General features: G+C 34.3%; 2 protein-coding genes and 1 pseudogene across 8 annotated transcripts; all 3 read left to right on the top strand.

Moving 5' to 3' along the window:
* The first annotated feature begins 863 nt into the window (after window positions 1–863).
* LOC112710947 (cysteine synthase) lies at window positions 864–10,158 on the top strand. 7 transcript variants are annotated; one of them, XM_025763436.3, is made up of 12 exons: window positions 864–1,007; window positions 1,102–1,150; window positions 1,440–1,497; window positions 1,618–1,727; window positions 1,838–1,895; window positions 2,042–2,305; window positions 2,384–2,521; window positions 2,667–2,718; window positions 3,366–3,445; window positions 3,982–4,041; window positions 4,141–4,221; window positions 6,248–6,523. In XM_025763436.3, exons 3-12 carry the CDS (start codon window positions 1,450–1,452, stop codon window positions 6,335–6,337), a joined length of 981 nt encoding a protein of 326 aa, XP_025619221.1. In that variant the 5' UTR covers window positions 864–1,007; window positions 1,102–1,150; window positions 1,440–1,449; the 3' UTR covers window positions 6,338–6,523. The 7 variants fall into 7 exon arrangements, 3 of the variants coding, with proteins under 3 accessions (XP_025619221.1, XP_072059047.1, XP_029144917.1); XR_011865718.1 differs by lacking the exon at window positions 864–1,007 and adding an exon at window positions 8,791–10,158 and having other exon boundaries at window positions 1,009–1,150; window positions 2,814–3,445; window positions 6,248–6,338; XR_011865717.1 differs by lacking the exon at window positions 864–1,007 and adding an exon at window positions 6,642–7,398 and having other exon boundaries at window positions 1,009–1,150; window positions 2,814–3,445; window positions 6,248–6,338.
* LOC112714059 (U1 spliceosomal RNA) lies at window positions 3,715–3,864 on the top strand (annotated as a pseudogene).
* Window positions 10,159–19,234: 9,076 nt separating the features above from the next.
* Window positions 19,235–23,255, top strand: LOC112710948 (proteasome subunit beta type-4). The gene is made up of 6 exons (XM_025763439.3): window positions 19,235–19,659; window positions 19,815–19,891; window positions 20,446–20,575; window positions 20,849–21,008; window positions 21,083–21,268; window positions 22,889–23,255. The coding sequence occupies exons 1-6, from the start codon at window positions 19,616–19,618 to the stop codon at window positions 23,000–23,002; spliced, it is 711 nt and encodes a 236-aa protein (XP_025619224.1). The 5' UTR covers window positions 19,235–19,615; the 3' UTR covers window positions 23,003–23,255.
* The last annotated feature ends 629 nt before the right edge of the window (window positions 23,256–23,884 follow it).

The following is a 23,884-nucleotide window of genomic DNA, read 5'->3' as shown; positions in this document are numbered from 1 at the left end:
AAACACCTTCGTCCGTTGTATTCAATTCAATTCAATTCAGATTCAAAAACACCTATGTCCATTGAATTCAATTCAAATAAAATTAACAATTACATTCAGCTCGTCTACATAGTGAACCGAAACTATCAATACGGTGAAACAATTATATATTACTCAGTGAACAAAACATAATCCATTCTATATATTCAAATTCAAACTCCTTTCTGCATAACGAACCGAAATACGTACTCATAGTGAAACAACTTTATAGTACTGAGTGAACAAAACATAATCCATTATATAAAATCAAATTTGAATACAAAAATACCTTCGTCCATAAATTCAATTCAATTCAGATTTAGATTCAAAAACACCTATGTCCATTGAATTCAATTCAAATAAGATTAACAATTGCATTCAATTCAATTCAATTCAAAATTGAATAATCCAAACCTCCTCAGCATGATTCGTTTCAGAACAATAATCTAAATCGTTCTCATTCAACTTATTTGAACTCGAATCTTTCATTGTTTTGATTTAGAAGTGAAGATCGAAGAAGAAAACGAAGAGGAAGAACGACAAAACTTATTACATTGAAGACAATGCAAATCAATAAAGAAGAACTCAAACAAAGAAAAAAAAGAAGAACGATTAAGAAAACGCAAACAGAGGAGAACGACGAAGTTTATTACGTTGAAGAAGAAGAAGAAGAAGAAGAAGAAAAAGAAAAAGAAGAGAAGAGAAGAAGAAAAAGAAAAAGAACAAAAACGTGCAACGGAAAAAAAGGTTTAAAAAAAGGTTTAGGTTATATGTAGCGCGTGTATGACAAACGAGTTAGGAAGTGGGGGAGGCTGAGAGACAAATTACTTGGATGAATTATTTACGGATGTAGAACTTTTTTGTTATTATTTTATATGAAAAACGCCGAAAATATAATTCATTAATTATTGGATAACATTAATGGGTGACTCAGACTTTGAACGATAACGTGCAGACAAATCCATAAAACAAAAAATATCTTAAAACATGTAATCTTCTGAAGTTAAATTGTTGACATGGTTATGCATTTATGCTTTTGTTTTGTGTCTCTTCTGATTCGGAGTCTTTCTCCTGGCTTAACAGGTTCGCTTACCTGTACTCACTGAAGACATAGCAACCGAAGTTCAACTAGGTAATCACCAATTACACCTTTGCAATCACCATGTTTTACACCTTTACACTTTTGCAATAACTGTAATTTCCTCTGATGGTGCTTCATGGTTGCTGCAATACTTAGCTTGCTTCCCGTTTTTTAGTCCAAGTGGGAGGAGTCAACCGTCAGTTTTCTTTATTTTTATTTTATTTATTTATTTACCTTTCTGGGTGTGGGGGTGTGTGTGTGTGAAAAATCTTGACTGAGTTGTTCATACTCTTGGCCAACATTCTTTTCTTCTTATCATTTTCACTTGATCTGCTTGTAGGTTTTTTTTAATGGAAGACATGGAGCCAAAGCTTGCAATTAAGAAGGATTTTACTGAAGTAATGGTTTGCCATAACAACTATAACTTCTGCACTTTTTATATTTGCCAAGCTTGCAGAATTTTGATCTTTATGTTCAAGAGAATTATTAAAATTTTTCTCCTTTTCTTCTATCTACAGTTAATCGGGGCAACCCCAATGGTGTACCTGAACCACATTGTGGACGGTTGCACAGCGCGAATTGTTGCTAAGCTAGAGTCAATGCAACCCTGTTCTAGTGTCAAAGATAGGCATGAAAATGAAATCTCTCAATTTCAATAATTAAAGGCAAAGCTGTTTAGTATAGGGTTTAAGGATATTTGAGGACTTGCAATGATGATATTCTCTTTTACTCCTTCAGGATAGCGTTGAGCATGATTGAAGATGCTGAGGCAAAAGGCCTCATTACACCCGGAAAAGTTAGTAATTTCTTTCATACATATGCAGAGATTCTTCAGTGTTCATGTTCCTCTCAGGAGTTAAATTAAATGTATTGTACTACATATTGATATTGTTTGGTGTATAACCTAAGAAAGTTTAATCTGGTTGAATGATGGCTGTAAAGACCGTTCTTGTGGAGGCGACTAGTGGCAATACCGGTATAGGACTCGCGTCGATAGCAGCATTGAAGGGTTACAAGCTCCAAGTGACTATGCCATCTTATGTGAGTCTTGAGAGAAAAATTGTATTGTTAGCCTTTGGAGCTGAGGTGTATCTGACAGATCCTGCTAAAGGAGTCGCTGGGGTTTTCCAGAAGGCAGAAGAGCTAGTAGCCAAGAATCCTAATAGCCATATGCTCCATCAATTTGAGAATCCTGCAAATCCAAAGGTATTCTCTCCATTCATTTTGCCTAATTTGGTTTCTAGGTTGGGAATTTCGCAGCATATTAATTTTTCAACCTTGTAGATTCATTACGACACCACTGGCCCAGAGATTTGGCGAGACTCGGGAGGCAAAGTTGATGCTTTGGTTGCAGGGATCGGAACTGGGGGTACAATTCAAGGCGCTGGAAAATTCCTCAAGGAGAAAAACCCAGATATCAAGGTGGGCTTCTTATTTGCCACGAATGCTTTCTGCACTGACTGATTGATCGAATGTTTGAACAAGTTTTCTACTGTTTGATACTTTGATTGAGCTAACTCTATTATTTTTGCTGTTTTTTTTTGTTTTCGCTTTTGTTTTCAAATAGGTGTATGGTGTTGAACCAGCTGAAAGTGCAGTTCTAAATGGAGGAACCCCAGGTGATTTTTTACTTTACCTTTCTGCGTATTTCTTTTTAGTAATCTATTGCTCCTTCATTGAGTAACTTCATGGCTCTATGATGATGTTCATGAAGGATTTAGAAGTCAAGGAATACAATGCTTTACTTTCATCAATGTATCAATTACTATATATCAAAGTACATTTGTTTATCTACCGAAGAAGAGAATCGGAGCAATAGAAGATAATGAAGCCCTGCTGCAGGAACAGGAAGACTGTCAACAAATCAGATATCTGGTCTAACTGATTCAGATTAATTTATGCAGGTCAATTTCATTGTCTTCAGACCTGAGAGTGTGACTGGATTAATAGTAGGTGGTTGCCATGAAAACCAATGTGAAGTCTCAAGCATGGAAGTCACATTGTTTAATTTACTAGTCTCTCGACATTGAAAAACAAAGATAGACAAATTAGTCCTCCTATGCATTTATTTCGTATGGAAGAACTAAGCTGTAGCCCCTTTACGAATGGTGCAAGAGCTGAGAGGAATGTCATTGTCAAATCCTAAGCAATGACTTTGTCCTTCATGTGTTTTGTCAGGCATCAGGGGTTTACTCTATTTTTATATTTATTATTAGGACATGAAGCTGTTTACTAATTGTTCTCTCTATTTGTGCAAATGTCAAAGGTAAGCATCTTATCCAAGGGATTGGTGCTGGTATCATTCCCCATGTGCTTGATGTTAATCTCCTAGATGAAGTTATTCAGGTAACTACTAATACATTTGGAGATTGTTTTTCTATTTTGATTTAAAACTTGACCATTCCCTTTCTTTGGAATGATGAGATTTTGTGCTTTATAGCAATCTCACTCGTTCTGTTTGGGATAATACTGTCATTATTTGTATTTTTCAGTGAATTTACTAAAAATAATTTAATTAGATTATGTGCAGAGATCTTTCTCACTTAGCATTGGATGGTACAATAGTACAATATCTAGGTATCAAAACGAATTCAGAAGATTGCAAAATCAAACTTTTATATAATTGACAGGTCAATGGGCGATCAATAAGGTCCATGGCCTAGGTTGGTGACTTCCATTGCACTTAGGGTGCGAGCGAGCCTAAGGTCTACCCATGTGGCGTCATAATTTGTCTTAGTGGGGGCCTATGTTCGCGCTGCCCTGTTCAAATATAAGTTTAAATATTTTCGTTGCATGGTTTATATAGTATATAATTCTTGAAACATGGTATGTAATAAGTTTTTGGTTTCTGTTTTGACCAAACAAGGTTTTATGAGCTGCAGGTTACAAGTCAAGAAGCTATTGAAACAGCTAAGTTGCTCGCCTTGAAAGAAGGTTTGCTGGTATGAAATGAAGTTATTGTTGTTGGCTGTTTATATCCTATTCAATCAATAATAACTGTTTCAACTTTACATACTGGCTGTGTGTGGATACTTCTGCAGATGGGAATTTCATCAGGAGCCGCAGCAGCAGCTGCAATAAAATTGGCGAAGAAACCAGAGAATGCCGGAAAGCTCATTGTTGTAAGTTATGATCCTCAGTTTGTCTAAGACTCTAGCCTGTGTTTGTTTTAGGGTCTCAAAACACAAAAATATATGTGGTAACCGCTTCGCTAGGTAGACAAGTGAACAACGGGATGGAAATTTAGCTCAAAAAAGTTAAAAAAAAATTACTCTACCCTAATTACCCAACCAAAAAACTCTATTTGGTAATTCAAAAACTTAATCATTGTGATACCTAGTAAATTGAATATCCAACATATTTTAATTGTATCTAACTAAACTCGTTCCAATCAAATAACCATCCACATAAGAATTAAAATAACTATCTAAGTACCTACTAAAAATGACTATCCGACTAAGAATTAAAATAATCATCCACATACCTACTAAAATAATCCAAGGAGGCAGCGTACCAGATAATAAACAAGGAGTTCATGCTAGACGGAAATAAAAGTGATTTAATGTTATCCTGCCGTCAATTAAAATAATAAATCAGATTGTATTTTTCAATTATTCTCACTTGGATGTATTCATTCTCAATTAGGTCTCACTTGGATGTATTCGATTTTAATATTGTACCCACTATTTGTGTTTAGGTTCAATTATGTCCCTAAAAAAGTGAATTATATAAATGTTGCAAGAATTAGTTAACTTTTGATGAACTATTTTTTTGGAGTGGATCATTAGTTCTATTCCAAACATTTGTATTCTAGCTTTAAGAAGAGATTTTCAAAACTCAAACTAAAGCTCATAATGTGTAATTGACGGCAGGATAATATTGAATCACTTTTACAAATGTTAGGGATACGAATAGGAATATTTAAACATTAGAGACACAAATAAGACTTACTCCAAACATTAGGAACAAAAATGATACTTTGCGGTAATACATTGTGTAGGTACCAAAAGTATTAAAATAATATGATAATAATAATTTAAAGAGAAAAATTATTCTTTGTACATTTATTTAAAAAAACAATTGCTCTGTTTAAACTATTATACTTTTATTCTTTAAAAATCCGCAACAATGATTTATATTCAATAGAAAACTTTTAATAAAATTTTTGTTTAAAGTGGGTGGAAATTTTTTTATTTAAAATAATTAATGGTTGTACAGGAAAAAATTTTTCAATAATAATTTTTTTTATTAAAGGTAATATTAGAACTTAAATTTGGACATCAAAACTTCTGATATTATCATTATATATTGTTATAGATATTGTTATAGATAATGAAAAACTAATTTTATCCTTAATAAAGAAAAAGTTGTTAGTGTCAATGAGTTATAGTTCAAATGGCATAATATTCCCATATTCAACTAAGAGGTCGCGGGTTCGAGTCTCCCTATCTTTGGTAAAAAGAAAAAAAAAAGTTGTTGGTGATAAAGGTGATGAAAATACTAGATACATGTGTTTTGTGTGTCAGCATGTTTTTCTAAACATACCGTGATCATGTGCCATCATATTCATGTCTAATAGGCAAAGACATCAGCTAAACTCACAGTAAGAGGTTGTTTATTGACTTTATTCTTAGGTTAATTTTTTTTTTTTGGTCAAAAGTTTTAAAAATATCAATAATGATTAATTTGATTCGATTTTCTCTCTTATAAATTCCAATTCTATTCTTATTATATTGCTTTTTTAACAATCAACAAATTGCCAAATTCTTTTTTCAATTTTGTCCCTCTGTTCATATTACCACTCATCACATTCTTGTCCCTCCATCATCATCAACACACCACATCTGATCCATCAACAACCCATCCCATCCAGTCACTGTTATTGCCACCACCACCCTCAACCTCAGTACCACAACCCCACTCCACCCAACAGCCACCTCCACCACCCTAACCTCAACCTCACAACCACTGATGGAGGGACAATCATGTATGAAAATTAGAACCAAATTTAAATATTAGGGACAACATTAAATTAAATTAAATATTAGAAGTATTTTTAAAACTTTTTTAAGTTATGATCTTGGAGCAGAAGTGGTTATAACTCCTTTAATGTCATTGCTCAGAAATTTTATTACCATTGTTTTGCAGGTGATATTCCCCAGTTTTGGAGAGCGTTATTTGTCTTCACCATTGTTTGAATCCATCAGGCACGAAGCTGAAAAATTGACATTTGACTAAGGTCCCAATTCGATAATAGTTTGCATAAATTTCTTAGCTCCATTGTTATAATCCATAGTGCAATCTATATACTATATAGTAAGTTAGATGATTTGCAGACCGATGATACTTCGGGAGCTGTCTACGAAATAATGGGAATTTTTATTAAATTAAATAAACCTATAATTTTAAAAACATAAAATAAAATTCTGACAAGCCTAGCTTAAAATTATAAAAAAATGGTGATGTTACATGACTAAGTTATTTTACATTGAGGTATCATCTGATCATTCTCGTGCTTTATGACATTCACTGCCTTCTCCAGGCCTGTCCAAGAGAATGCCTAACCGGCCTCCTACACGAGTAGGCATCCAGTCCTTCCTTTCTCCCTATACGCCTATTCCTTCCTCAAGGTCCTCAAATTTCTTATGGAAAACCTAGCACTGGGATGCATGTTGTAAGCAAATATGCTAGACCTTTCTAATGCCTAATACCTCTCCATCAAGTCATACTTTATTTTAGGTGTGTAGTTGATCTCAAGAGGAAGCACTGGATCATAAAACCTATCAGGCCAGGGAATACTCATCCTTCTTACTTATGAAGACTTTTGTATTTAGAACTGATGGTATTTATAGGAATAGGTGAAAGAGACTTCTTTGATAGAGAGACCTTCCTTCAAATATTGGCCTAACAGGCTCACAAGGATCACCAGAGGGCTTTACTTGCGGTCCGTGAGTTCCACATTCAGCAGTCAAACTTGTCGAGTTGTCACTCATCAGATGCTGCTGAAAATGTGATAGAAAGATTTAGTCTGGATTCGACCACATGGTACACCCTTCAACCTAGTTAAGACGGGTAAGGGAAGCAAGGGGTGATATTTAGGAAAGGGATACAATAAGAAATTTCTCGCAACCCACGGTCCGTGATTTCGACCGTACACAATAGGATAGGTATATGAAATTTTAAAATATTATAAGAATTCGGTCATAATGTAACATTGATCTTATTAGAGCTACACGTACAGCGAAAGGAAATGCAACTGTTGAGGGAATAAAATTTCAGACTATAATTGCTAAAGAAAACACACTATTTCAACACGTGATGACCAATGAAAAGAGATTCTAAATTGTTGGTTTCTGACCAAAATATAGTGAAAATCTACACAGCTCACTGCAAAGAATCCTACAGCAAAGAACTTGCTATAGATGGATGGAACATGTCGTAACAAGTGGGCACATGTTCCAAAAGTAAGAAGGAAGATATCATGAAGATCTTCACCTTCACATGCCCGATCTTCACCTTCACATGCCCCTGCCTTATGCGAAGGAACATCTACTTATGTGTAGAGGTATCTCCGAGGTCAATCTTGATGAATATTTTAACCAATGTTTGACACCCGATTTGACGGAGGTGCAACTTCCAATGAAGTTTTAAGTGTTTCCTTCCAATGACAAGACAATAGCTCACATAGGGTTTTCTGATGCAACTCTACTAGTCAATCCTGAGAAAATTCCGGAGCTTATTTTCGCACATGTTCGAGATTTTATTCTCCCACCATGATTTTACTCATCTTGGGAATTACAAGAAATAGTCCAGCTAGACATGTTACGGGAAAACAAAGAAATAATGGTGAAAAAGAACAGAGGAAGCAAAATAGATCTATATCGGCTAATATAAACATGCCTCATTATCGAAGTGGATTTCAACTCAAACAACTGAATCACTTTCATGGCGATACAATAAGTAGTATCCCATGTATCCCTAAGCCTTACCATGATTGAGAATTCTTCCAGGACGGCTATATCAACATGTTGGACCGGGTGTACTAGCAGTATGAGACCATCGTGCCTGAGGAGCTTGAGAAGGAGGCTATAAGGCGAGAAAATGAGTTCCGTGTGAAAGAGCAAGATGATTTCAAAAAAGACCTAGAAAGGCTCGGTGGGGCTACGCCAAACTTAAAGGTTCTAATGACGATTATTATGAAATCTCCCTCCTAAGAATCCGTAAGGAGAACAAAATAATAGCTATTATATAGGTAGATTAGCCATAAGGAAAGCTTGCATGAAGTGGGCGAAGGCAAAATAAGTAGAAGTAACAGAAAATGTTGAAGACAACTTCATTGGTAATGAAGACTACCTTTCAAACCCTGAGGACGAGTAGAATGTGTATGACCGTGATCCAAACAAATCTACCTCCACTAGCTATGACTCTGCACCACATTCTACTATCTTCCAACCATGAATACTATCCTTGGTTTTACTATTGATGCTTAGTTTATGCTAGTTTTTTTCTGATGCTTAAATTATCTATATGTGATACTCCATGATGCTTTGTTTATGTGCCTCTAATGCTTAGTTTGTGTATGTGTGACGCAATAGTGTACATGTACCTGATGCTTTGTTTATGTATCTCTACGATGCAAAGTTTATGTGTTTGTCTTTATGCCTATGTTTCCTTCCATTTAACCTTCACAGGACTACAGATGTTGAGATTGGTGTCTGTTTCAACTCTACCACACTCGCTTACTCCTTTTCAACCATGATTAGCGGATGCACCGCAGTCACTGCAAGAAATGTTTTGGGGAAGACGGGCATGGAACTCCTTAAGCAAGTTGTCTAGGAGGTTACTATACTGCTTAGAGCATACAACTGCTTCTACAACCTTTATGAAATAGTTTTGAAGGCGGTCATAATGCTTCACGTGCAATAGTCTATGGTCTACCATGTAACAATTGTTGATGGTTGAATGCCTTTTGAAAATCCACTTGCTCCACCTCGGAAGTAAATACCAATTAAGGATAGTCGAAACTCTCTCCTGTTAAAGCACAACCAGTAAATGATAGCACATAAAGTCCTTAAACTCACATAGCAGGCAATCACACTATATAGACCCCCGTCCCTCTTGAACTTGACTCGGTGCCTCACTTCTTGTCATCGGCCTGCTATCTTAACATCATGGACCACCTCTAGACTTGGTTATCGTCTTCATCCTACGTCAACGATACAGCGCAGTTCATCTTCTCTCGAAATTCACGCTGCACCTTCTAAAAGATGTCATTCATGTATTCGAACTGAAACTGCACTTTAATCTCGCTGTTAAAGGAGCAACATGGCACAACTTTGTTCATAGAGTCAAAATTCTTGCGGCCTCCCAAGGTTGTCTGCGGGTTTAGATACTTGTCGAAAAAAAAATGGACGCTTTCGCTTCTTTGAGTGGATGATATTCTAGCCCCAAAGTCACCCTTCAGATACACTGGAACCCAATATCTGCAATTATTCCACATCCCTTGCAACCATTCGTTGTCCTCGAGACAGTAAGTGTTCACAAAACCATTCCAATTGTTTTCAAAATTCTCTATAGTCAAACTTTGGTGAACGACTTCACTCATTGTAACCTGATTATGTTCGTAGCAACCGTATCCTTTGAACTTTTCACGAACCTTCTTCATTATGTGCCACAAGCACCATCTATGCCTAGTATGTGGCAGGGCCTTCCTAATAGCAGCTTTCATAGAGGAATATTGGTTAGTTACAATTGCTGGTGGTGGCCATCCGGACATACAGTTCACCCAAGAATTAAACAACCACACAAAGAAAGCCTCATCTTCGGAGTTAAGTAAGGCACATCCAAGAAGTACAGATTACCTATGATGGTTAACTCTGACAAAGACAGCAAATGGCATGTCGTACTTGTTTGTTAGTTATGTCGTATCAAAGCTAACAATATCCTCGAAGCACTCGTACACAGCAATGCTGTGAGGATTAGCAAAAAATATTCGAATAATTCAACCTTCTCATTGTAATCAACTTCATAATAAAAACGATTGTCTCACTCCTTCATCAGTTTGAAGTAGTCCATCACCGCTTTACCATCGCCTCCTTTCCCAATTGACCTCCTATCCAAATCAATGAAATTCCGCACAAAAGTTCTCGTCGGCTAAGAAAACCGGAGTTTTAAACAAAATTAAATAATAATTTTTTTAGTTATTATTTTCAAATGAAAGAGTTTAATTTTTTTACTTTATTTTAACATTCGTTATAAAAAATTTCAAAGAATTTAACGTGTATATTTTTATATTTAATTAGGTATTAATTTTTTTGCACAAATAGGGATAATTAATTTTTATTCTTGCTATTTAAAAATAATATTTTTTTCTAGATATATAAAAATATAATTAGATATTAACATAAAAAAATTATATTGATAATTATAAAATTAACTCATTTTTTTAAAATAATTGAATCTTGATTCTGACTTCTAATCACAACATTGGTATTTTCTTAAATTATATGTAATAAATATTTAAAAGAAAAGAAGTAAAAATATATATTAAAAAGATAAATAGTAAAAATTTAAAAATTAAATAAAAAATATGTATATAATAATATTTTTATTTAAATTCTATTATGTTGTTAATTTTATTTTTTATAGAATATAAAGGTAGAGAAAATAGAGAATGAGAGAAAAGAGAGAGAAAGATAAAGAAGAAGAATGAGAGAGGGAGTTTGTTAATTTTGGGAGCTAAGAAAATTTTTTATTTTAATTATAATAAAAATATCTTATAACATATTTTGATTTGTCAAATTACTAATATAAAATAAGAATTATAAATTATATATATAGTGAGAAGGATAGAAGGAAATAGAAAAAAAAAAGAGGTAAATAAGAAAATATAAGAAGGATGTTTACTAATTTTAGAGAAAAAATATTTTCTCTAAATTTTAATAAGAATGTCATGTGACACATTTTACTTATTAAATTAGATAGTAATATATAAATATAATATATAATATAGCTATATTTCAATTTTAGTATTTTAATTTTAATTTAATTTAATTTAAATATAATTAGAGAATATTATGTTATATATTTTGATTGTAAAATTTATAATTAGTTATTGATAATGATATATAAGAGAGATAGAATGAGTGAAGAAATAAAGAAGGAAGAGTTTTTTAATTTTAATAAAAAATATTTAATTTCAATTATAATAAAAAAATGACATGTGACATATTTTGACATTAAAATTAATAAGATATAATAAATATAATAGATTATAGATAAATAATAGATAGATGTTTTGAATGCATGGTGAAAATTGGAATAACACATGGTATTGTACTTAGACCGGTGGATTTATTTTAACATTTAACCATGATCAACTCCCGAACCTCATACACCGATTACAACCTTAATCATTACCAGCTTTTGTTAACGCCTTAACCCTCAGAACTTTAAATATCCAGCAACTACTAATCACATGCACTTTCACTCGATCGAATTTAAATCCTCTAAATTTTTTATTTTTATTTTAAATGATAAAGTATAATTTTCTATTATTAAATAATTTTTTTTATATTTATTTTTGATCTTATTTTTAAAATAAATGATAAAAGATCACATTTTACTCTCTAAAATAAATTTCAAAATTTAGATAATTCAAATCCCACTCAATCAACATCTATTTAACACATTTCCGTATAAATTACGAAACATACATGTGTACCTAAGGTTTATGTCTCCATACATTATCGATTTATCAATTATCCTACCTGAATTTTTAAATCTAATCAACTGGTTAATTACTAAATTAAACCTGTTTTTTAAATATAAATAAAATTATCAGTATTTTTTTTGTCTTAAAAAATTAGTTGAGATAAAAAAATAGTATTTATCTATTAATTAATATCTTTTTATTTTAAAATGATATAATATTTTTTAATTTTATCTTTTAAATAATCTTGTTTGTAATAACTATTTTAGATTAAAAAGTATATTATGTCATAAATATTATAAAAAATAAACTTTCTAATTCAATATGAAATAATTAATATTTGAAAATTATAATGAGTAGTAGAACAATTGTTTAAAAGCGTGAAAGTTAATTTTGATATTTTAAAATATATATCTTTTTTTACATAGTTATTTGATTATAGTTATTCTTTTAGATAATTATTTACGTGATAAATATAAAAGATATTTTTAAATTATAATATATAATTAAATAGATGTATAAATTTTTTTTATCTAATAGTATATTAAAATTAAATTAAAAAATATATAAAAATTAATTATTTCAAAAAGAAAGAGAGAAAAATAATTGTAAATAAGTTTTTATTATTTGATATAAACATATTTTTCATATATACTTTTATTTTTTTATGCTATTTATATATAATTATAGTTTCAAATGCTAGTGTATAAAAAAAATAATAGGCGCTATTGTGCCAATTGATTCAGTATTTTATTATTAAATGTATATAAAATACATAAAAATAAAATTAGTTATGATGATAAATTATTTATAATTTAATTAAATATTTTAAGTTTAAATTTTAGAAATAAAAATATATTTTTATATAAATTATATATAATAAATAGTATTTAAGAATGAAAGTGTTCATTAACTCTTTTTAAATTTTATATTTTTTATTATATTTTTAATATAATTAACAATGTCCAACGAAATTTATTTTAAGATATATTTTTGCCCCCACTCTTAAAATTTTTTGGATCCATCACTGGCTGAAATTCTAAAATGATCTTACATTGCAACAATAAGGAATAAGTATTATTTTGGTCCCTAACGTTGATGCTCAGAATCGAAACCGTCCCCATCGTAATTTTTGACTTAAAATCATCCTTAACATTTTTTTCGTATTAAAATCGTCATTTTTAATAAAATTTTTAATTTTATTCCTAAACTACCCTTATTTTAAAAAATATAAGAATTTAAAAAAAATAAAAAACAGTAGAACGTGCTTTGGGGGAGGGAGAGGGAAGGAAACGCGTTTTTGTTAGGGTGGGGGGAAAGCAAACGCGAAGGAGGGAAGGGAGGAGGCCATCGCCTTCACCGCGGGTCTCCGCCTTTACCGCACGTCTCCACCGTCGCTTCTTGCCATCATCGCCACTTTTGGGTTCTTCGCTACCGAGCACGAGCAGCGAGAGAGGATATCTGAGAAAGAGAGAGGGAGCACCGGTGGAGGGGAGGAGGCCGCTACCATAGCTGCCGCCACCATCCAACACCTGCATCGTCGTCGGTCTGTCTACAAGCCGCCGCCAGAACTGCGAACAGAGAAAGACGTCGCCGCCGTTCATGCATGCTTCTGCCGCCACCGTGGAGTGCGTCATCGGGAAGGGGAGCCCAAGCTGTCGATCTACCCAGCCGTGGAGTGCGTCGCCGTCGTTCGTGCATGCTCCAGCCACCACCGATCTGCCCAGCTGCCGTCGCTCCGCCGTCGCTTTAGCTTCTACATCTGCTTCTTCTTTTTCTGCTTTTGCTTCTTGTTGAATTTGTGTTTTTGCTTGAGTTGATTTGGCTTTGTGCTTGAGCTTCTGCATCTGTTTCTATTTCTACTTGTGTTGATTTAGTTATTGAATTTGTTGAATTTGTGTTAATTTGTTAAATTTTTTATTCCTTAATTTGTTGAATTTCTGCTTCTGCATCTATTTTTGCTTTGTGCTTGATGTTGTTATTCTTGGTGGTGCTGATGCTGGTGCTGATAAAGGTGCGGTAGTTGTGGAGGATATTTTTGTCCAGATAAAATTAAAAGGACGATTTTAATACGAAAAAACGTTAAAGATGATTTTAAGTAAAAAATTACGATAGGAACAATTTCAATTCTGACACTCAACGTTAGGGATCAAAACAATACTTATCCCCAACAATAATGTTCGACCTCATCTATGATCACAACTTGTCACTTGCAATATTTTTTTTAACCATACAGTGACTCGAGTATTTGATTATAATCACTCTCACCAAATAATTTTTTTATTTAATATAACATTAGTAAAAGTTTTAATATTATCAATATACTTTGAATAGTACTCATGTCAATGCTTAGGAGCCGCGGTTATGTTTTTTATTTTTGTTATGGAGCTAGGAATGGTGTGAGACCTCGTTATGGGGTACATGGGTGCAATACTGGAGTGTGGTGTCAGCGTAACTAAAATCGGACGGTTCGGATTTAGGGTGAGTAATCGGATGGTCCAATTAGAGGGGAGTAAATCGGACCGTTTGATTTGTTGGTTGCAGGCCAGGTGTCGAGCATGCAGTCTTTCCAGCAGCGGTGCCCCCTCCATGCGTGACTATCTCTCCCTTGAAGCCCCACTCTCCTTCAGAAGTCATTTTCCCTTCCTGCATCTCAAATTTTACCATTTCTTCTCTGCTTTTTCATTTTTATTAGGACAAATTTTTTATCTTGGTGTAATAATTTTATAGATTATGTGTTTACGACTAGTCTAATTATTTCTTCTAATAATTTTGAGAATTATGGTTAAGAATTAGATTTTGTATAATATATGATATATGTTATTGATATATTTTGTTACGGTAATTTCATATTATTATTTACTGTTGGATATTTAAATTGATATAATGTAAATATATTGTTGTAGTTGAGGGTTCAATAATAGGTGAAATATTATTAATTGAATAAGAATTAGATTTATTTAATTATTAGTTGTTATTAATAGTTAGTTAGTAATTATAAATGTTGGTGATCTAAGAATTATTATTATTCGTTCAACTATGAATATATAAATAAATAATTATGTAACAAGAAATTTAGTCAAATATTTACGTCACAGTATGTTGGAGTTAGATTAAAAAGTTAAAATTATTAATAATTTTGATGTAAAGTGTTGAATTAGCATTATTATAAAAATTTAATTAGCTACTACTATTAGGGAATTAGTTCGATTGAAATGTTTTTAACAATGATAGTTAAATAATTACTAAGTTAGTTGTTTCTATATATGCGCATGCATGTTAGTTACTAAATTAGTGTTAGTATAGTAAATTAGTTACTATTATTAGAGAATTAGGGCCTTTTATATTGAATTAGGTTTAATATTAACTTACTAATAATTTGTTATGTTTTTGTAGAGTTCACGAAATTTGACATGTAATTATTTGTTGTTTTCGGATAGATACAATCATGCTGTGGAGGAGCATTTACTGTTTACTGGTTTTTATTATGTTTTTCAAATTGAAATAGTTCAATGTCAGAAAGGCCTAATAAATGCTCTTGTTGAGAGGTGACATCCGGACACACACACCTTTCACCTTCTAGTTGGTGAGTGTGCTGTGACACTAAAAGATGTGGCTTTGATTCTCGGTCTTCTGACCAATGGTATGCCAGTGACATGAGTGACTTTGAGTAGCCATGAAGCCTTAGAAGCTGAGTGTTTGCACCATTTTGGAGCTGTGCCGAGTAAGTCAGACTGTAGAGGAAGCTTTATAAAGTTGGTATGGCTTCGGAATTTAAAGGAGTGTATTCAGTGCATTGATGAAGACAGTATTCAGAGGTACGTGAAGTGCCACATTATGTTGTTATTTGGTACGATATTGTTTGGAGACAAGTCTGGGGTAGGTGTGCACTGGAAGTTTCTGCCTTTACTTCGTGATTTTGGCAGTATCGAACAGTATAGTTGGGGTTTGGCATGCCTAGCACACCTATACAGGTCGTTATGCAGGGCTTCTCATTTTGACTGCAAAGAAATTGATGATCCGCTAACACTGTTGCTAGGTTGGGCTTGGCTCCGTCTATCACATCTTGCACCGGTTCCTAAGGAGCCCCACAGTTTTTCACTTGCAAACAGGTAACATTATTGACTTACATCGTACATTCATAGTTAGCATTGAATTGTGTTAATGAGATAAATTATATTAGGTGGCGTAACTAGGACCGTGGAGGTGGACGCTATAGATATCTTAGTCTTGCTCACTTTAGGAAGGCATTTGATGATCTTCAGGAAGGCCAGGTTTGTTTTGAATAAAGGAGTATATGTACGAAATTATAGTGTAAATGTTGGATGTTTAGTAATTATTTGTTTCTTTTGTTGTGCCCAGTTTGTGTGGCAGGCCTATGCCGTTGATCGCATTGAGCCAAACACAATTCCTCCAGAAATCTACATGGACTCAGTTGTGTGGAGCGCTACGGTGCCATTAGTATCATTTGAATGCATTGAGTGGCATGCAACCGATCAGATTATGCAACAATTCAGTTTCATTTAGGTAGTCCCTCATCAGGAACGGAGTTTGGATCCGGCACACCGGGAGGTCTTTACTAGTCCTAAGAATCTTGACTGGGCCACAGCCCCAACTCATTCATTTTGGGTGATGCAGTGGACAAATAGGTATAATCACATTCTTACTGAGAATCCAGTGCCTCCACAGCATCCTTTAGAGATTTACATGCATTGGTACCATAAAAAAATATGGCAACCACCTGAACTTGTCGGATCTTGTGGTGCAAGAGAATGATGAGGGTAATCCAGTTAGAGAGGATAACCCCCAAGAGTAGGAGAATGACACCCAAGAGCAGGAGAATGATGAGCCACAGTCACCACCACCCCAACCTCAACCTCCAGAAGAACAACCACAGTCCTCGAATCCATATGTACCTCAGGCATTGTTTACTCCGTCTATGCCTTTACATCAGCAGTACTGGGGTTCTCCATAGTTTGACACATGAGAGGGGGCTTCATTTAGCCAATTACTTGGGTTCATGGCTGCAGATTCTAGCCGGTCACATACTAGCCATCAGCATGATATTATGGCGGGTAGGTATTCCTTGGATGCGAGGTTTCCATGCCGCACCCCCTCAGTAACTTCTGGAGGGGTAGTATCTGGAGACTCTAGTAGGAGTGAAGGTGATCGAGAAATTCTTATATGCCTGATGTAAAACATGTGGAAGGCTCTAGGAGGCCACCAAGCTCCCTTACTGCGGGCCACAGCTGCATTGATGGATTCATGTCGGTCAGAGATCAGTCCCACACCATCTCGAGTAACCACATGTTGTCGCAGGTTACTAAGAAAGAAGTGTCATGCATCAGAAGTCTCTCCCTCCACAATAGCAAATGCAATTGGGACAATATTGTTGTTACCATCCTGTGAAACTGCAACCAACAGACAACCCTTATACTTTTCGTACAAGTGGGTCCCATCTACCTGGACAACAGGTTTACAATGTCTGAATGCTCTAATAGATGGATAGTAACTCCAAAAGACTCAAGACAACACCCGGATATCAATAACCAAGTCATCACTTTGATACGCAGGCATAGTCTCAAAATAGACGAATGCTGATGGCTCCTTATGACATTGCCTCAAACCATATGGGCAAAGTTTCGTACGATGCTTGATGCTTCCTAACCTCTAAAAATTTTTTCCACTGCCTTTTGCTTAGCCAACCATGCTTTCCGATAGCTGATGGTGTAATTGAACTTTGACTGCACTTCCGCAATAACTGATTTCACCTTTATCGAGGGGTCAGCCTCAACCAACGGCTTTATCGCTTCTGCAATAGTGTTCGAATCTAGCTTTGAATGATCCTGTGATATGGTTGCTCTAGTACAAGTGTGACTACCATTATACCTCCTTATAACCCAACAGTACTTTTTGCTGATCATACTAACCCTGATAAGCCAATCACAACCTGATCCATACTGTGTACACTTGGCGTAAAAGGTTAGCGGCTCCGACTCATACACTCTATAGTCTACACCTCTTCGAATAGTATAATATTTCAACGCCATAATAACAGCTTCCCTGGAATTGAATTCCATTCCAACAGGAAATTCACCATCTGCGACAATAAAAATTTCTGCCACAAAAATAGTCGTACCTTAAAAATTTTTATAAACAAATATTTCATAACTGAAATTAAAAGTCAAATCTATATATAACTTGTAACTCAATCATACCAAAAATTTCATACTATCATAAATAAATCTTCATATGTTAAATCGATATCTACCATGTTAATCTATGGTTTAATATTAACATAAAGAATTGTTACTCACTACAGTTATACTAACATAAATAAATTTTACATCAAGTAATTATCTCAATTTTACATAACGTACCTGCATTCATATACTCAGGAAACTCCAGAACATGCATGGCTTCCAAATCCAACGCTCGCATGAAAGATGGTTCCTCAAACGGATGGTCGTTCGCCAACACATTTGCCACGTCCGTCACACTTGCCTCCCAAGTGTCGTCACCTTGAACTTCATCTCCCTCTTAACCAACAACTTCGTAATTGCTTTCAAACTCTTCTTCACTATCACTATTGTAATATGCTCGTTCGATATTTCGGTTGGCCTCATATTGCTCAAACTCAATATACAACTCAATGAACGGCATCTGAGCGCGACTTTCCATATACACTGAAAACATCTCTTGCATGCTCGCTTCATCAGTTATATATCTGGTTTGAAATTGAACTAATCTGCCAAATACCGGTATAGGATACCTGTATAAAATGCATGATATTTTTCTTGCTACCGCATGATCTATCTTCTCACAAATCACACCTTTTAGTTCCTCGAATGAGATTATGAACGGAATAACAATATCTAATGGATTTTCACAGACAAAATTTCACTCCTTCAGATGTTTGTAACAAAATCTGACCAAAATAATATACTTTTAAGAGGACTCTATCATCCATATTTCTCACTCACATTACTAAAAATTTTTCACTCTCAAATTTTTAACACTCAACTGAAACAATGGAAATACACCTAAAGACTAAAGAAAGAACTAGAACAGCTCCAGGAAGAAGAAGAACAACTCAAAAGAAAAGAAGAGATTTGGAAACTCGGATGGCACACAGATATACATATACACTTATAAACAAAAGGAATCGTGCTCCCCGATTTGTATTTGGACCGTTGAAATATTCATATTATACTAAATTCGGACGGTCCAATTTGCATTTTGCAAGATAAAAAAAATTAAAATTCACTGAAATTGAATGGTCCGATTTTAATGTCCAAAATTCGAAATTTTTCCTCCATACAAATCAGACCGATTTATAACACTAAAAATTCATATAAAAAAAATCAGAAAATCTAATTTATTTATTCTAAGATTGAAATAAAGCTGTCCCACATACCTGTATTGCACCTTAGTGTCCATAACGAAACATAACACACACAGGTTTTCAATATAAAAAAAATGAGCCCTTAGGTTACTCCCAATGTTAGTTATTTTTTTTCTTCTCCCTCCTAAGTCCTTCCAAGTCTCTACTGCAGCGGAACAGCTTTTGGCTGTGCGTATACGTGTCCACTAAATGATGCCGCCAGCGCAGTTTATCAACTGCTGAAAAATAAGGGCTTCAGCACGGTAGCAACGGCCAAATCGAAAATCCGTTTAGTGAACAAAAGGAAACGAAAAATAAACTCTATAAACGACGCCGTTGTTTGCTCCCCCTCCGTAAGACCTTTACATGCTTTACTCTTTACCTTTCTCTCTTGCTTGCAATTGTTTTCTTGCTCACTACGATGGCCTCTAACTCGGACTCAGTCTCTGATACACAGCGATCTCTGTAAGTTCTCTCGATTCCATCAATCTTCATTCATTTTTCTTCAAATTTCAATGCACCAATTCAATTTTTCGTTTCAATGTATCTGTCCCCGTTCGCTTTCGCGTACAAAATGGATGGATTATTGTTGACCCTGAAATTTTGATTTCACTTGTTAGGTATCCCTATGTAACTGGAACCTCTGTGGTTGCTCTCAAATACAAAAATGGGATTCTTATGGCTGCTGACATGGGAGGTAAGATTCTGTCAAATATTTAAATTGATTTTTTTGTGGGAGGGGGTTATCGTTAGATATCGGGGTGAGTGTATTTGAATTTGGTTTCAGTTAACTATTATATGTTTTTCAGCTGAAAAATTTTATGATAATATTATGGTCAAGTAAAAGTTTCTTCTTTTCGTTTCTCTAGAAAAAAATAAATAAATAAAAAAATGTGCTTGTTGAAATAAAGATGTGCATTTTGTTGTTGGCTATTGAACTTTTGTCTGGTAGTTAGTGACTTAGTGGTGATTATTTGGTGCTACCTATTCTTAGATATTGTGGTTATATGTATGTTGTTTATCTTTATACCCAGCACCCAAAGAATGCCGTATCAGTGGCATCTGAATCTGATTTCCACGGGCATTCACAGTGCTTTTGAAAAGGTTTTTTGCTTGGAACAATGAAATGTGATGATATTTTTTACATGTTCTGGTTTGGCAGTTGTGATCTGTTCTCTGTTGCGAATGTGTTGTTTTATGTTAGTATTGGCCTCAGTCTGCATCTCATTTCAATTATCAGTACATTAATAGGTTCATATGGCTCTACCTTACGGTACAAAAGTATTGATCGTTTGAAGCCTATTGGGAAACATTCTCTTCTTGGTGCTAGTGGGGAAATAAGTGACTTTCAGGAGATTCTACGCTACCTTGATGAGCTTATGTAAGCACTTTGTATTTATGTATTTATATCATTACTTAAATAAGCGCATATTTTGTTGCATAAATGTGCATTTGCTATTTGAAAATGAAGCAGAAAAGGATCTGTTTAGGTAAAATAATCTTAGATGCTTTTCTTTGATGTTTATGGTGTTTATATTCTATATTATGTTTCAAACATCGAGTTAAAGAGTATATCTGCATTTTCTCCTCTTTTCTATGTTACATGTTTTAATTTTCCCATGTAACAGTTGATTTTGACCTTTTACCCCTGCAGCCTTTATGACAACATGTGGGATGACGGAAACTCCCTGGGACCTAAGGAAGTGCATAACTATTTAACTCGTGTGATGTATAATAGACGTAACAAGTTCAACCCATTGTGGAATGCACTTGTACTGGGTGGTGTGAAAAATGGGCAGAAGTACCTTGGCATGGTACGATGGTTTATCTTTATTTTTATCACTGTGAGTTACCCGCATGCTTATTCCTTTTTGTGAATCTTATCCAGGTCAACATGATTGGCATTAATTTTGAAGACAATCATGTAGCCACAGGGCTTGGGAATCATCTTGCAAGGCCAATTCTACGTGATGAATGGCATGAAAATTTAACCTTTGAAGAGGGAGTCAAGCTATTGGAGAAGTGTATGCGTGTGCTCTTATATCGTGATAGGTCTGCTGTCAACAAGATTCAGGTGTGTGCTTTTTCCTCTTCTTGCCTCTGGCAAAAAATTATGAAAATATGCCATACATCTTCCCGACCAAGGACTAGGTGCTGCTGCACCCATTTCCTAGAATACGTTCCTATTGGTTTTGCCTTCACTATTTCAAATTCATCATTTTAATACAGTGCCCGATTCTATTTGTTTTGGATTATGAATGGATTCTTTCTGTGAATAGTAAAGCAGGCATCATAATATAGATAGGGAGTTATGTGTGGAATTTGAAAGTAGGTGTTTGGAATGGAATGATCATTTTCTGCAGCTCACTATGCCTAGTATTTCATAATCCATATTCCCTTTTTCGGTTATGTTAGAGATATAACTATTAATGTGCCTCTTCCTATCACTTTAAGCTTTCACATGATAATCACTCTCTAAACATGGTATTAGAGCCTCCATGACCAAAAGGTCTAGAGTTTGATCCTTGTTATATCCAAAATGAAGAAATTCAGCATAAAGACAAACTACAAAGAAGAAATAAGAAAGCCTATGCATAATCACATTTCAAGCCCAAAAGAGGCTGTTGCGTAAGGGAGCATGTTTGAGATGTAACCATTTATATGGCTCTTATCACTTAAAGCTTTCACATGATAGTCACTCTCTAAACAAGTATGCACTGTGATCACATGGTTAATCTATTGACAAGTATAGGGTTCTGGTCTAGTGCTTGTTATGAAAGTTTGGTTAGTAGCTTTAAGCTGTTATCAATAACAACCATGATCTCTAGGCCTCTTATCTCTACATGCACCTTGTCTTCCTAGGTTTGGATACTTGTAGTCTAATCTCCACTCATCCCAAAGAAGTTAGTAGGTTTCTAGATGTTAACGTAACAATATAAGTATGTGAACTTACTTGGAAATCAGGAGTAATGACCAAGGTTTCTTTGCATGCATAAAATAATTTATGTGCGCTCTGCTCAAATTAGCTTGGCATACAGAGATTCACAATCTAAGAAATGAAAGTTTAACTTGGAACCTTATTGTGACAGGAAAAATGACTATCTGATATAAAATATTGGGTTGTGTTTGAGTTTCCTTCATCTTGAGCAACTAAATCAAGATTTTAAATTAACTGGTCAGGAGTTATTATAGGTTTACTAGCTCATTAGTCATTACCCAATTAAGAAACCAGGTAAGTGGATCAAAAGTTTTTTTTTTTTTTCCTTTTTTTTTGTTTGGTAATTGCCTGATCTTCTGGAAGAGAACGACACCTAACATATTGTTGTTCATAAGTTATCATAGCATTGAGTCGTAATGTTTAAAAGTTGAATAAGTTGAATATAACAACTTGTTTGTGATCAAAATGTGAAAATTTCATTTTCTTTTACATCAGAGTGCTTCTTATTTTTATGTTTTCAAGTCTTTATTAGAGAAACTACTATATACAAATTTTTATTTACTCCCAAGTTAGGAATGTTAGATGATTTTCCATCAGGGATGTGAACTGTGGTTCTTACAATGCCTAATCTGAACTGAATAACTTTTTTTTTCATTGATTTTTGGATTTATTTTGTATATAAATTCTTTTTTCAATTACAAAAGGTTTATTTATTGTGTGATGATACTTATCACATATGTAATGTCAAATTTGCAGATATCCAAAATTACTGAAGAAGGTGCTACCCTCTTCTCACCATTCTCATTGAAGACTTGCTGGGAATTCTCTGCCTTCAAGAATCCAACTGTCGGTGCTGAAGGTTCATGGTAGCTTGAAATGTGAAATGAGCAAATTATATCAGTTGGACATGAAATGGTTTCCTGGGAGATCTCTTCATTATGTTAAAATGGATAAGAAACGGATCAGCCTTTGAAAATTGATATGCTCATAGCTAGCTTTAGTTTCAAATGGTTGTTTGAGTTGACCTCAATTTCACAGTAGAATTTCTCAGTTATCGGAATTCTTTCGTTATAGTATCAGCCCATTGCATGTCTTTGAAATGAATTAACATGGATTATCTTAAGATCTGGGGACCAATTTTCTTTCTGCATATTTTCAGCTCCTACCGTTTTTGGTTCTTGCTAGTTCAATGGCAACAGTATCTCCTTTCAATCTGGTTGGAATAATTAGGACAGAATTTGAAAAAAAAAAGAAAATGATTTGTGGATCAAAGTGTGCTTCTTGGTTGGACAACCAAATAAAATTGTGTTTGAATGTTTAAAAATGGAAAACTCTATGAATGTTAAAAAATGAGAAACTGTATGAAATACTTTGGAAACATACACTTACAGAAATCGTCTTTTAATCTTGAGATTTAATTTTACGAAATGGTCTTTATACACATACTGAATAGAGGGGTAGCGTGTTATTGAACCACACTTTTTTTTGGTAATAGGTTCTTGAGCCACGCTTGTCTGTTACTGAAAGTGCTATCTATTTTAGATGTTACAAAATCCCCAATCTTTCATTTTCGAAAAAAAAAAACACTAAAAAACCGAATAAGAAAAAAGAAATTATTTTATTTTTTACACAAATACCCGTGTCATTTCCCTCTAGCATTTGGCGGTGACCACATCCATTTCCGTGGCTAGTTAGTTTCGAGTTAGAAACAACCATGTTAGGCTAAAGTCTAGCTTTTCACTCTTCTATGAT

Source organism: Arachis hypogaea, chromosome 9 (assembly GCF_003086295.3).
Source record: "Arachis hypogaea cultivar Tifrunner chromosome 9, arahy.Tifrunner.gnm2.J5K5, whole genome shotgun sequence".
Taxonomy (NCBI): Eukaryota; Viridiplantae; Streptophyta; class Magnoliopsida; order Fabales; family Fabaceae; genus Arachis; species Arachis hypogaea.
This window is presented reverse-complemented; position numbering and strand designations above follow the sequence as displayed.